The following is a 15,252-nucleotide window of genomic DNA, read 5'->3' on the forward strand; positions in this document are numbered from 1 at the left end:
CAAGTCAACTTTCTTCCACTGAACGTCAATAGAAATCCGCCCAACCCAATCCACCCACGTTCCCTACCACAGCAAGAGGCCCTTGACGGCAATTCAAGATGTCGACACTGGTGGATGAGCTGCTGCAGGACTTTGAGGACTCAGGGTCCGAGCAGGGCGATGAGCGAAACGGTGATGCTATCCTAGGTGACAACGATGTTGAGGACACCAACGGACTGCATGCGACTCGCGACATGGATCTTGACGGCGGCGACATGGATGGTGATGATGGAGACGAAGATGAGGAGATGGGCGGCGTGCCAGACGCCGGAAAGCAAGCACCAGAGGACCCAGAAGAGGCCAAGGCGCGGATAGAAAAGCTGCAACTGAAAGGAGTCGACGACGTGCGCGCCGTCGCAGGGCTCATGAAGACCCTAGAACCAGTACTTGAGGTTAGTCGACTGCCCATCCCCTCCCCCCCTTTTCTTAAGTGATCCTCCCCGTTCTTTGAGCATCGCAAAGTGTTTACATCGCTTCTTCTGTACACTAGCCCTGACTGTGAGCGTCCGACCTTGTAGAAAATCGCACACTTCCAAGCACAACCACCAGAAGCGCGAGATAACTTGATCGGGAATATCGAGGATCACCCCGAGTACGAGCTCCTCACCGAGTCGAATCAATTGTCCACGTCGATCGATAGCGAAGTTGTGTTGGTGCACAAGTACATCAGAGACCACTACTCTGTACGATTCCCCGAGCTTGAGACGCTTGTTACGAACCCTCTCGAGTACGCCAAGGTCGTTGCCGTTCTCGGAAATGGTCCCTTTGATCAAGAAAACATCAAAACGTTACAGACGACCGCGGATAATATCCTGGGAGCCAGCCTCAAGTCCGTTCTTGATGGTCCGTCGCTCATGATCGTCACGTTGGAGGCCACTAGATCAAACGGACGAGACATGTCACCGGATGAGCTGAGCAGAGTCATGCGCGCCTGCAAGATGGTCATTGACCTTGACACAGCCAAGAGGACGCTGACAGAATACGTGCAATCGCGAATGAATATCTTCGCGCCAAACCTGACTGCCATGGTCGGATCCCTGACAGCAGCACAACTGCTCAACGCAGCGGGCGGTCTAACTGGTCTGTCCAAGACCCCAGCATGCAACATCTCCGCCTGGGGCTCCAAGAAACAGCAGAGCGGCGCCCTTGCTACAAATGTCACGATCCGGCAACAGGGCTTTCTCTTCCACTCTCCCATCGTCCGCAGCGTCTCGTCTGACATCAAAAAACAGGCCTTGCGGATTGTATCTGCCAAGGTCGTCCTCGCGGCACGCGTGGACTGCGCTCACTCCAGCCCAGATGGCTCAACCGGCGAGGACTTCAAGCAGAATTGCCTCGAGCGCCTGGACAAGCTGCAGGAGAAACCCCTGAACAAGGGGCAACGGGCCCTACCCGTGCCGGACGACAAGCCCAGCCGCAAGCGGGGTGGCCGCCGTGCGAGAAAGGCGAAGGAAGCTGTAGCCATGACGGAGCTGCGCAAAGCACAAAACCGTTTGGCCTTTGGCAAAGAGGAGAAGGAGGCGGGCTACGGCACGGGTGACTCCACCGTGGGCATGGGTATGATCGGACAGACGGACACAGGACGGGTCCGAGGCACACAAATCGACGCGCGCACGCGCGCAAAACTCAGCGCCAAGAACAAGGGATGGGGCGGCATCGGCGGGCTCTCGAGCTCGATCAACTCGGGTGCGGCGAGCACGCTCAAGTTTGGGCAGAACGCCGCCGCTGCGGGCAGCCTCGACCTGCGCGGCAAGGGCCTGCGGACGTCAGGTGTCGGTACGACGCTCGGCGGCGGCGGCACGGTCTCGTCGCTCAACTTCACGCCCGTGCAGGGCCTGGAGCTGGTCGACCCCAAGGTCCAGGCCGAGCTGAAGAGAAAACGACAGGAGGAGCAAGACCGATGGTTCAAGGGCGGCACGTTCACGCAGGTTGGCGGCGGCAGTGGTGGCAGCAGCGATGGGGTGTTCAAGAAGCCTGATTTGCCGCCTAGCAAGAGACAGAAATAGGGCGCGTGGGGGGTCCCTTCAGAGTGACGGCTCTGAGAGTCACGCATAGCGGACAGATAAAAAGTGTAGTCGATGCTGTTAGTCGAAAGACCATCATCGTCGAATCAGCTTTTGCTATACCCTCTAAATTGCTGATTTAATGGCGCACCTTGTCGTGTTCTTTGTCGCTCCATACATTGTTATGAGTACCGATTCGTACAAGTATATCGCAGTAAAGAGATGACCAGAAAAGAGTTTTGTTTGACAGAATATATAAATTTTTTGGTTTTTTATAGTTTACTTTTATCTCAAACTGCTGCGGCCCATTTGGCCTCCTCAAGATTGCATCAAGTTTCTTTTTCCTGAGAAGGGAAGGAATCCGCTGATACTATTGGATAGCTTCTTTTCTCTCCTCTCCGCGTGTAAATCCAACTCTCGTGTGTGCAAAGCGACGCCTGAGCATCCTCCGTGGGTATCAATCAGCCCTGTACGCTGCCGTTCGTGCAGTGTATAACCAGACTGCCCTGTCTCGATGTATATATATGTACACTTTTTCAGAAAAAAGAGATCAAGACAGCTGTACGAAACATCGTCCAACCACAGTCCTCCACCTTTGAAGTCCTCGTACAATCGATTATGCAGGGGAGGTTTTGGTTGGCGGTTAGACCAACCCAATCCTGCTCCCCCACGCCCCAAGCATGCGATGTGTCATCGCCCTTGTTTCCCTTTTTTTTGGTTCTCGGGACTGAAGAAAAAGTTCGTTGCCTCGTGGGTCTAAGATCCACTGCCCGTGCCCAGCGTCGGTGATTCTTTCCTCTCTCGTGTGTGTAGATGAATGAAAGTGGAAAAAGGAAAAATGCAGATCCATGACGCCAATTCGAATTATTGTGTCCAAAGAAAACCTTTGAGACCCCCAACCGCCTTGTAAATGGTCATTGCTATGCGTATACGTGCAGCCATTCATAACCCAGCCTATCCGATAACTTGCACCGTTCATGATATTAAAGGGGAAAAAAAAAGGAAAGCCGCATGAAGGGTATATGTCGTGGCCCGAGACCCAACCGTCCGAATTGTGGAGAAGAGGTACCCAAAGTGAAAAGGAGAATGTTAAATTGTCATTGGACTGCAACGAGATTGTCGTAGTACGTGTGTGTTTGCGTGAACAAGCGCTCTAGGAATTTTTTCTTTTCCTTTTGCACGCCAACAAGATCCCGAGGGGGTTGAATCTAATACTGAGAGGATCGCCAGTAGTGTTGGTGCTCTGCTTGGCGCTGTGCCGCTTCCTCGGTAGCCGACTCGGTCGCGGCGACCATGGCCAGGGCGTCAAGGCCGCTGGGAGTCCTTGAGGCGATCGAAGGTCGATGTAATGCCTCCTGCAGACCAGAAGGCAGCAGAGAAGCGGACTGGATGGCGGGCGACAATAGGGGAGAGGTGTCCCTGGGCGAGGAAAACCTGCTGATGCTGCCTCTGCTCGATGCCGACTGTCGGCGGGAAGCTAGAGAGGGCCGGCCGGCTCCTCTGACCGACGCGCGCGACTTCTCCCTGCGATGGGTCTCGAGGTGCTGCTTCATGTTGTCCTGGCGGGTAAAGCGCTTGGGGCATCCAGCGAAAGTGCATGAGATTGGCTTGAGCCCTTCGTGGATCTTGGCGTGGCGCGAGGCATGACCAGAGGTTGTGAATGACTTGTCGCAGTTCGGGTCCTTGCATGGGTAGCGCTTCTGGGAGCCGACGACCTTGATCTTGACGGGCTTCTTGATGCTGGCATCGGGCTTCTGGAGTGCTGACTCAGGGGTCGCCTTCAGGAGCGGATCTAACAGGGGAAGCTCCGAGTAAGGAGAGTCATCAGGGCTCTCGACACTGTGGTGGACGGCAGGTTCTGACAGAGCGGGCACTTGTCTGTGGGGGGTGTCGAGGCCATGGCGGTAGTGGAAATCGTCGAGGCTCGTTGACGAGGACGAAGCAGCTCCGAACATGGCGCTGTAAGGGTTGGAACTCCTCCTCCGGCTCAGCTCAGGAGTAGTGGGAGTCCTGACCTCCATAGTACCTGCGACCTTGTGGAAGGACGAGATGGGCGGGAGGACGGTGTGAATCTCGATGCCATAAGGCTGCTGCTGCTGCTGCGAAGTGTCCTTGACATTTGGGAAGAGTGGTTCGTGATAGGCGCTATTTGGGGTCAGGGGGCTGTCGTGACCGCTGGCCTGAGAATCGTACGAGTGCGATCGTGAGAGATCAGGTGTGTTTGGGAATGAGACATCTGGCTTCTGGTCGCCCTGGGCGTAATTACTGTAAGATGGGTAGGCAGCACTGTAAGATGAGCGCATCTCATAACGGTGTGGTTCGTTGGTTTCGTGCAGTAGCGAGATCAGCCGCCCTGAGGCATCTCTTTGAGTGTGATGAGACATGTTTGCTGGAGGGGTAGTATGACTGTCGGGCGGGGAAGAGGTAAGCTTTTGTAACTCAAAAATATGGCCCCGAAAAATTCAAATGCCATGAGCGCAGCTCGGTACGTATGGCAATCGCCTTCGAAAGTCTGACATCGTAAAAGATGTCGACATGTGGAAAGAAATACAGGGCATTCCAAGAGACGTAAAAGTCCTGACCCTAGAGTCGCTATACATACATGAGAGTTGCCTGAGACAAGGCGAGGAAGGAATGCAGATGGAATCGAGTCCTCGATTGAGGTCCAAGTCCAAGTAATAATCTTCTAGAGGCCGCACACCACACAATTCCTTTTCTTTTAAAAGCGTGTTGCAGGTCCACCTAGATCCGTGGGTTCCGTGAAGAAAGTATAAGATGTGATCTGAGAACTTGTGTTGATGAGACGCCCCGTGTGTACTGCAACGGCGAGGTTGGTCGAGGGAGCGATTGACCTCGTAGATTTAAGATGTTATCTTCGAGGATCAAGTGTAAGACTGATTGACGGAAGAGAACTAGAAATTTTTCTTTCGAGTTCGTGTGAGGCGGAAAAAAGGTCTTGACGAAAGGGCGGTAGGTGTAGGTAGAATGTGAGAGCAAGAGTGACTACCAAGATGGTACGAGCGTAGGGCAGCCTTCTGATTTAAAGCGTTGGACGAGGTCCGAGACCCACAACACAATGAAAAAGGAACACAGCGGGCACATGGGTTCTGTAGCGCATCGACCCCTGCGTGCTGTTGCAGCCAGCCAGCCTGGCCCTGGAAGGGGACGGGGATAGGGGTCTGAGACGATCACTCCCTGTGGTGTTCAGGGTCTACTATGTGAGTGCCGCGCGAGTGGCAGTCTCGCGCCGAGCATGGGAAAGTTGGGAAATCCTCCCCGCCCCGCGACCCCAATTGTCGATTCCGCCTTCTACTATGGGTACTTCACGACGTCCCCCCCCCTCCCCTGTAGCCATCATTGCCCCACTCTAGAACAGCTATGGGCCCGGTCCCTGTAAGAATTGCCCCAGCTCGGCTGTCCGTACCTAAGTACAGTACATTGGTACGACCCCTCCCCAAGGTACCTTCCCTCTCCCAGGTGCCCAAGGGACCACACATCAGGTGTACCCCTCTTCCCCCCTCAGGGTATGGTCCGTAAATTGCGGTGTCTACTCGATTCCCTTTTTCTCTCTTGCGGGCCAATGTAGATTCTATCCTTGGACTTGATTTTCCGGGAAACTGGGACTGGAAGAGATCGAACACAGATCCTCCGACGATTGCTTCCTAATCTCTGATCGACACGACAATTCAAAAAAAAAAAAAAAACTTGTTATTCAAAAGTACAGCACGGAGGTTTTCGTCCGCAGAGCGTCTCAATTGTGCTATACACACGCCGCGCATCCAGAGAGCTCGTGCCCGAGGTAGGTCATCTCTCGCCCTCGTCGTCCACAGAACTGGTGTATCGCGTGTGGGGCTGAAAGGGCACGAGTTCCCTCTTGTGTCAGTCTCTTCATGTGCTTATCTCCCACGGCCTGAGGGCCCGATCTGACGATCTCACGATAATTGAGACCGAGTACGAACCATCCCTTCACACGTTTGAATGTCCACAAAACCAACGGCTATACCTTGCGATTAGTCTTCAATGAAAGCTGGGCGATCTTGGCGCTTCGACAACTAGATACAAAAATTCTATGAGTGTAATGAAGTATATTTTCTTGATCTGCCGGGCTGCCGGGCTGGTGCGAAGGGCTGCCTTTTGGTGGTAACAGGCCCGTTATAGCTAGACTGCGTGCGACCCCCCCCCCCATCTCCTCCCGCCGTACAAGCAGGGGCGTACAGAGAGCAGGAAAAGGGGAAGGGGAAAAAGAACAAAAAAGAATAAAATCATTCCACCGAGGCGCTTAGATCATCTAGTGGATCCAGGGACTGCCGCACCCTGCATTTGCCCATGTGCCTGAATCCGGGGGCTCACTTGCTGCCTTCGAAGTAAGGAAGATGACGTAGAGGGCGTCTGGGATCCTAGTGAGCCGCGTCGCCGGGCGGAATAGCCGGTATGCTGCGGGGATCTGAAAATTCACCTGGAATTCTTTCAAAGCGGGTTGATTTAAGCTTTTGGCGAGTCTGCAAAAAAGCTGCCGACACTTTTCGGGTTCGTACCATAGCTATCTGTGCTGAGAGGGGGGCCAAGAAAGGTAGGCTACCCCTTCCGGCTTTTCTCATCGTATCGCCGGGACAGAGCGTATCCCCATTACAGCTTTTGTTCTTCTACTTACTAGACCTATAGTAGTACAAGTTAACGGTTGAGAAACCGTCAGAGGTTCCTGGAGCTTACAGCTCTAGCTTGCCTGTCGAGAGTAACTCGTGCGCCCGATATCTTCTGAAGGGTGTATCTCAGTACCCCAGTGAGCGTGGCTTTCGGTTGGTTGACACGTCAAGATTAGCTCTCTGATGGTGCAGCACAATCTCTGAAACACAACACGGCTCCTGAGAGGAAAATGGAAAAGCTTGAAAGCCTCGTTGTTCGCCTTGCTGGGCCGGCTGTCGCGGTCTGAAGGGGGCACATTCAGAAGTCGCGAGAAGTGGGAAAAAGCTGTAAGCCAATAATCGGCGTTTGCTAAGGGGATCACCGATCCCGTCGACGTGGTGGAGCTCAGGGCCAGCTGTGCGGGTCCCGCGACACAGCGGGCGGGTACTTGGGCGCAAGTACAGTACATCGTACCCCTTGTGGTTGTGGGGGGGGGGGTGCCTCTTTGCAAATCCAAATTGGGGAACGCAAGCTTCTTTCATTCAATGCCTTCTCCCACTGACACGTACGTACCACCTCCTCCCCCATCCCGTTGAAGTTTTTAAGGATTTTGAAATGAACACGCAGGCGTACGCATAAGACGCGAGCCCCGTCTGAGATAGACAACTTCCGCCAGTGGCGGTATCTTGCTGAGTTCGGTGAGAGGTGACGGCATGACAATTGTCTTTTCAAGAGAGATGGAGACTACACTTTGGAGGGGGCCTTTGCCTTGTCCTGACTTTGCCACGCTTGCGTCCGCCCCCTCCCTGACTCCCGCTTTTGAACATGGGCATTCGGCAACAATCCCATGATGGAATTGGGGGCATTATCGCCCAACCGGAGAATCGATGCCAGATCGGATCAGGGCCGAAAATGCAATAGATCAGCAGGAGCAGCACCTGCAACTAGGAACAGGGCCACACAACTACTCTTATGGCAGTGCGCTGTCCTTGGTGCGGGCGGCGCGGTGAACATCCCAAGGGCGCAGAATATGTGTGCGGTTGGACTGCACAGCACACTGCAAGAGATCGTGATCAGGCTGATGATCATAGGGCCCATCATCATTAGGCCCACCCGCTGCCAGAAACCGACCCGGAAATATCAGATCATATCCGTGGACACAGCCAGGTGCATGATTCTCCTTGGCAGTCGCCAAGTTATGATATAAGGGTACTGACTTTGTTAGTTTCCCATGCAATCTTGATCCGAAAGCAAAGGACATTGGCATGGGGGAGAGAGACAGCGATGAGTCCTGTGGCGGTATGCGGAACCATCACACAATATGGCCAAGGCTGAGAAGCTGGATTTGGGGGTTCCACAGGCCCAAGAATGTCCCAAAGATCCCATTCTTCCAGAAAGATACAGACCCTGGCACGCTGGGGTACATCTCAAGGTCAAGCCACGGCGATCAGGCCACGCCGCCATGCCTTGAAATTCTGTCCACGCCAGGTTGATTACCTTGTTACTTTGGCTGGTCCATCCCGCTGAGGAAATCCCTAGGATCTCTTTTCAGCACCCAGGTCTTACCCACACCGGGAAAACAAGGGGGGGGGTCTGTATGAGGGATTTCTGCTCTTGTCTCGCTCGGTGGTCGCACGAACAATTCGAGGGGAGGAAACTTCATCAAACAAGCCCGGAAGCAGACCCCGTCCTAAGCGTTGCTTGACAGATCGAGAATTAAGCTGTTGATCGGGCCAGTCCAGCGGAAGCGCTAGAGAAGACCCCACTGTACAGCAGGCGTCAGGGTCCCGTCTGGGGTCCTGCCGGGGTGCCCTGCCAGGATCAGTCGCTGGGTGTACCTTTCCTGAACACCCCGACGACCTGCAACCGTCAGACCCATCTCTCAGGGACAGAACACGAGCAGTGAAGACCATATGGTTTTGTTAGGTTTTTTATTTTTATTTTTATTTTTATTTTTATTTTTAATAGTTTCCTCGATGCGTCGGGGTTGCTCTATGACCACAAAGAGAGAAGCAAGCGTGCGCGCGCGCGCGTGTGGCGGACTCGAACAACTCGTATCACAACGGTTACTAACAATTGATTCGCCAATGTTGTGTCAACGTTCGAGGTCCCCTGCCCAAATGGCATGTAGCACTCATGTGTATTGAGAAATCCTGATGGGGAAGTGAACACACACATTACCTTGAAATTTTAAAAGGTCTTCGAGGGTCTAGACTCCCAACTGTGGTGTCTAACTACGTCATGATGCTGGGATGAGAAGACGGGTCCTCGAGGAGAGGGGGGTGTTAAGGAAGAATAAAATTCAGCAATAGCAAGGGACAAAAAAAAAGGGGACCTCGAGAAAAGAGGCTGCAGCTGTGGATCAAGCAGGAGCTGTCAAGGGGGAGGCCATAGACCATAGCCCCACAGAATGCTACAGACCCTTGCACCTCAGTATCAGAGCCCACCAAGCCCCCGCCTTCCCACGCATAAGCAGTACAGTACCGGTGAGTACCTACTGTGCCATGGCACTATGCAATGCTACAAGACGTCACATCACCTGCAGCCCACAGGCCGAGGTGGAGGGGACCCCAAGGGTCCTTCCTCATTCGGATTCCAGGTGTGGCTTTCTGGTGGCGCCCTCCTCACCACACAGACACAGTGCCTGGAGCCCAGAGAGGACCTCACACGGCGCTGAGAAGGGAGGGAAAAGGGGCGTCTCGCGCCGTTGCAGTCCAAGAGGCTGGTACTATGATACTAGTAGTACACAAAGAATAAAAGAATAATGTGGGCACATAGCTGTGCAGGCAACGGCCATGCTCGATTCACTGTCATCGTTTCTTCTTTCTTTTCTTTCGGGGGGAGGTGGGGGGGTTCGACCCTGAATGTGTCGATTTGATCGCCATCAGCCTAACCAATCAATCTCTCTGCCACTCAGCACAGCCACATCCCAAACCCACTGACTGATTAGATCGCGATCGCGATCAGACCTGCGGAGGTTCCGCTCCGGCCACGTCTCAACTGGAAGACCACACAACGTCCACACCCTGTTCTCAGCTGATTCATCTCTCCCAAAACTTGGTCAAAGTCAGCCTCGTCTTGGTAAGTTGACGCGTAAATATTGACCCTTGCCCATTTGGTGTAGTTTTAGGCATTCAAATACCTGCTTTCAAAGAAAGACATGTTATACTTCATTGTTCAATTTCAAGAGGGTTTTGATCACCCCTCCTACCACACCTTTTCCCGCAATTTGTTGTGTTCACTCTTTGACGGGCGGGGGTATTTTGGGGGCGTGTGCGTGGGTGGTTGGGCAGGCACGTAATTTTCGTCCCGGTTGTATTCCCCGCGCGGAAAGCATTGACCTTTTCTCTCTTTTCTATCTCCTTCCCTTCATATTTTCTTCCATTTAATTGACCTTTCTGTGTTGGCGGATCGTGCGAGAGGGGGGGGGGGGGACGGGAACTGTCTTTGGATCTCAGATTGTGACGATTTCCCTAGCTTTTAATCGGTGCAACCCTCAGTCACTCTTCACCTTCACTACTGGCACCACGTATCTTTCAAATCCGACCATACCAACGTTTGTGATTGATGTGTCGTTTTCTCGAACTTCATTATTGACATGTCACGGAAAGCTTCGAGTATTGCGTAGCGACCGAGTAATTGCCCGCGATATCGCGCGTCTTGACCGAGGAGGGGGCCCAGGGTCATCTAAAACCCATCCATTATCATCCGACAACAGAGCGACGTCCTCCGAGTCCCTCCCTTGAGAGGTGTGAAATCACGAGCAGCCTGACGGAGACCCAATCACAGATGAGCAGGTTGCTGGAAATTTCTCGGTTTTAACATTACAGCAGAGCCTAGCACTTTTAGTTTCGAGCTAGTACCAATCATTCAAGCTGCGTCCAACCTCGTTGTTAACTTTGTAGTACACGCCGCCACCACCCCACCTTGGGTGTTGAGCCCATTGCCTGACTGTGCTCTCAGCGCGTCCGCGCCCTACCCAGTAACCAACCACGCTATCTACATGTTTTCAATGGCCAAAAGTTACGGAGTCAAGATTACCCCTGCGCATCGCGTTGAAGTAAAAAATGGAATGCTTGCACATACATATCTGGCAGATTGCAGGGAGAGAAGGTTTCTCGGGTTCCAGCCCCGTCCAAGTCTAGAATCAGAAACGGGTGGGTGGCATGGACAAAAAAGTATCCCACAAGAAATTACTTTGTCAAAAGAGGTCGCGTCGCGAGAGATCCGATCCCACGGAATGGCATGTCTGTCCTCCCCGCAGCCCGTTGGCCCTGTGATTGCCTTTTCCCTCCACATATTAAAGTTCTCGCTAAGGTCAAACCGAGTCAGCCTCATGATAACTTCCAAAACGGAAGAAAAAGAAGAAAAAGGTGGTTCTTCAAAGACAACGGAACAGGAGACGACACATGGAAACGACCCAGGGGGGACTTCGGTTCCGAAGACGAAAACGACCACCAATGTCCGACAAGCATATATCAGAGTTGTATTGTTATTATGCCCGTGGTCAGAAACGCTTGGGCTCGAGCGCCGAAATTTGACCAAAAAAAAAAGATAGCTTGTTCCCAGGGTCCTAAAAGATACTATGGTAGGCCAGGTCGGGCCAACGTATCCTTCAAGGGGAAGGGAGGTGTGGGAGCATTCAAGACGGCCGAATGGTACCACGCAGTCTATATGCTATGGTTGTTAATGGTGTGGTATTCCTGGGGAGCTCCCCTGGATACAGCAAAGCTACCCGAGCCACATAAGAAAAATAGAGGCGCTTAGAAACCGGTCAGACTTGTTCAGCAGATGAGCTGCTTCTTCGAGGAGGATAGATGCTCGCTTTCTGCTACCTAACTAGTTAACTCCTGGGGGTCTCCCAAAGACGAAGACCGGGTGTGGCTGCACTAGCCTGTGCGTCCCAAGGCTCGGTCGTTTTCTCAAGCCACTACTTGTTATTGCCAGGACTGCCTTGTTGCTGGTCTCTTGTCTTGTGTTTGGGTTGAAACCGATGACCCCCTCTGACCCTTATCGTCAAAGTAATATGGTAGTATGGTTCCCCTGTCCTGCAAGGGTTTGTTTCCCTCTTTCTTTCTGCAAAACCTGCTGGATAGTTTCCCACAAACGACCCGTCTCTGTGGACCATCGTACACAACAGAGAGTTTTCCGGGGAGTCGACTCCGGTGGTGTGATGTTCGTCTGACAAAAGCGGTGCGGGGGCCTCACACGGACACAACTTTGGAGAGGGGGTGGGAAGAGTAGCATTGAGCTCCGTCGTTTGCAAGACAGAATTTCGAGAAAGTGAGAAGGGTGGCCCTTGCATGGGATTGGTACATACTACCAAGGACATGCATATTGTAGTACAGTAGTACATCGTGGCGCACATTTGTGGATACCTGTGTGACAGTACTATGATGTCTCTTTTGTTGTTGCAGCATTTATTTTCTCATCAGCAGACGATGATCATTGAACTTCAACAGAAGGCTCGCCACAACCTTACGTCAACTATTCTGTCGATGTGACAAAGAATACAGGGCGGAAAGAAAAAGAAGAAGAAAACAAGCTTTTTGAAAAACAGAAACGAGCAGATCCGGCAATGTTGATCAACAAAGTAAATGCAAGTCACACAAATTGAGGAGCCATTCTATGAAGATCTCTTGGGCCATGCTGAGAGGGGGGAAAAGGCAGTAAGGAAGGAGAGTGGCGTTTTGGGGCCGAATCCATCTGTGGGGAGGGGAGCTGCGAATGAGCCTGTGACGCAAAACATGGAGGATTGGAGAAATCCCATTCTCGGGGTCCAGAATTCCATCCCCCCTCTCTCTCTCTCCTCATGCTAGTGTGTTCTGCTGTGAACCCATGCCTTTTCGCTTAGGGGCCGTCGCTGAGAACGGCAGGGTGTTTGTTAGTGGTCTGGTTAGTGGCCTTCTATTGCTATCGTCAGGGTCTTTCACCTTCCCAGAGTTCCCCTCTCCTTCGGAATAAGGCAATAGGCAAGGAAATTTCTCTCTCTCTCTCTCTCTCTCTCTCTTTCTCTTTCTCTTTCTCTCTTTCTCTTTCTCTCGCGACCATGACGAAGCATGCGCCAGTCGTTGAGAACGAGTCGAATTATTTCCGTTTTCGACGGGGATGGGAATAGCAAATGAGCTTTGCTGCCGGGGGTCTGCAAGCGGTATTTTTAATAAGTGGATTGTGTCTCAAAGCATTAGCTATCCTGCTTTTTTTTTTTTGTTGAGGGATCATCATCTCTTTCGTCACACAGCATTTTGTCATCGTTGCCACAGAACCCCCATGCCGACCCTTGTGTCGTGATCATTGCTGCCCCCATGGCAAGGAACGGCTTAGGGGTACAGAGTTGTACCACCTGGGCTGCTTGAGGTAAGTGGGAAAGGCTTGATGGGCTTTTCCCCCTCAGGCAAAGATCCGTGAAGGCAGAGAGACCTGGATTACGATGAGGGTCGGCAGAGAAGAAGCAGACCAGAGAAGCAGAGCAAAACATAGTGTACTACACACATGCATCTGCAGGTGTTCGCCCTTGGCCCTTTTCTCTTTCGTTTTGTCTCGAGGAGGATGATGTGGCCGGGGGGGGGATGGGTATGAACGGATTTTGAATGGGATATTCATTTGCCATGCTGTGCTGGTTATCCTTTTCTGCAAGCTGCAGGAAACCCCCTCCCGCAAGCATGTGAATGTGCACCATAGTATGTGAGTATGTGGGAGAACTGCAACGTATCGGCAGTCCTTCTCTCTTTCTTGTCCAACACAATGTCACACCCCCCATCACACTCAACTTTCTTTTTTGCCGCTGTCTCATTTCCCCATCGAATTCACCCCCCCAGGCGTTGCTTTTTTCCCATGAAGTCAACAAAAGTGCATATATATAGTTAGTTTTACGATGATCGTAACAAAGCATAGCCGGATGAGGGGTACGAAGCATGGAGATACGATAATCTTTTCATGACACATGCCTTGTCAAGGTGGCAATGTACTGTACTACACTTCCATTCGTCCATCCCTTCAACCCCCCTCCCCCCGGTAGCTTGGGAACTACACACACACACCCCAATAGTCTGGGGATGGACTTGCCCCCGTTGGTTGCAGAAAGGTGCAGAAAGAACGGGAAAAGCAAGCCAGCCCTGGGGGCTAGGGATTTCCATATCGAGGAGACCGAGGGGATTGTTTGGTTCCCAGGACTGGGATTGGAATGTTGGGGAAATATTTGTTGCTTTTCTTTTCATTTCTGTCTTTTTCGGGGGCAGAACCGCAGATCCTCTATGCATGTGCCAGCGCGGCCTCCGTCCAGCACCCGCCTCGCGTCAGAATGACGATCATCTTGAGTGTCTTTCTCCCAAGTCACAGTCCATCAGAGAGAGGGGGGCGGAACTCTTGTTGGCTGTGTGATGTGTGTGTATTGTGTGTGTGTTTTCGAGCATGCTCTCTGCCTAGGTGGCCTTGCCCGTTGTAGAGCTGGCCCCTTTCTCCTCTTTCTCTCTCTCTATCTCTCTCTACCCCCCTCCCCCTTTCTCTCTTTCTTTCACACACACACACACGCACACACACACACACACACACATACATACATACATACATACATACATACATACATACATACATACATACATACATACATACATACATACATACATACATACATACATACATACACACAATTGAACACGTCTATTGGTGTCTTGCTGGACCACTGGAACAGAGGCGGGGGGGAGAGGCTAAGCGGCTCCTCCGTTAAGCGATCACTGCTGCAGTCGGTCGAACCCCATGGAGGAGCACTTTTCTCGAGCCTGTCTCAGCCTGACAAAACTTGCTATTGGCTGCGATTTTTTGAGAGATAAGAAGGTAACAGGATGAACGACTGTCAAGGGGGTGAGACAACTTTCTCATGTTGGGAAGGCCTCGTTGGCTCGAACGGGCCAACGGGGAGAGAGAGAACCCGAGTGAAAAGGTGGCGTGGAAGGATCAATGATACAGCTGCTCGGAGTTGTCCTGAAGGGATCCTACTTCGCATTCATTCGTTCGTTCATTCCTCTGTGGAAGAGAGAGAGAGGCGTTCAAGTCATTGATCGGAGAGGGGTTGTCTCGCCGGGGTCCGAGACACGACGTTGAGTTCTTTTCTTCTATTCAGAGACCTGCCTTGGATGGTGACCGAGAGAAAAAAAAAAAGGGGGGGGGGGGAGTTGGGTTCGATCCGTCCCCTGTGTCGTGAACCTCAGATTTGAGCAGAGAAGAGCAAGGCTTGAGTTTGGATCGTCGGACCTCCATGTCTTGGTAGAGGACCACATTCTGGCCCTGAGAGGAAACTGGGCGCATGTGCTGTTTTGTCTGGGCTAGCAAAAGTCGTGTGAGCGATGATGAGTTCGCAAGTGCGAGATTGACATAGACTCTGTATAAACCCTTCAATCCAAGTAGGTAGGAAATACTCTTCTCTCTAATGTCTTCTCTTCATGCTGCCAGAACGCCAAATACACACACTCTTCTTCTTCTTCTTCTTCTTCTTCTTCTTCTTCTTCTTCTTCTTCTTCTTCTTCTTCATACGATCGTGAACGGCCAGCCCGACTCCCAGGTCTATGCTATTGGCTGCTGGCTTGGCTGG

At 52.2% G+C, this 15,252-nt stretch overlaps 2 protein-coding genes across 2 annotated transcripts; one reads left to right on the top strand and one right to left on the bottom strand.

Moving 5' to 3' along the window:
• Positions 1-98: 98 nt before the first annotated feature.
• Positions 99-2,045, top strand: M406DRAFT_331088 (Nop domain-containing protein; the record flags this gene model as incomplete). Its single annotated transcript, XM_040920594.1, has 2 exons — positions 99-431; positions 558-2,045. 2 exons carry the CDS (start codon positions 99-101, stop codon positions 2,043-2,045), a joined length of 1,821 nt encoding a protein of 606 aa, XP_040775728.1.
• A 713-nt stretch (positions 2,046-2,758) lies between these two features.
• M406DRAFT_98369 (uncharacterized protein) lies at positions 2,759-4,642 on the bottom strand (the record flags this gene model as incomplete). Its single annotated transcript, XM_040926402.1, has 4 exons — positions 2,759-3,742; positions 3,917-4,075; positions 4,160-4,307; positions 4,560-4,642. The coding sequence occupies 4 exons, from the start codon at positions 4,640-4,642 to the stop codon at positions 3,251-3,253; spliced, it is 882 nt and encodes a 293-aa protein (XP_040775729.1). The 3' UTR covers positions 2,759-3,250.
• Between the last annotated feature and the right edge of the window lie 10,610 nt (positions 4,643-15,252).

The sequence above is a fragment of the Cryphonectria parasitica genome (assembly GCF_011745365.1).
Source record: "Cryphonectria parasitica EP155 unplaced genomic scaffold M406scaffold_5, whole genome shotgun sequence".
Lineage (NCBI taxonomy): Eukaryota > Fungi > Ascomycota > Sordariomycetes > Diaporthales > Cryphonectriaceae > Cryphonectria > Cryphonectria parasitica.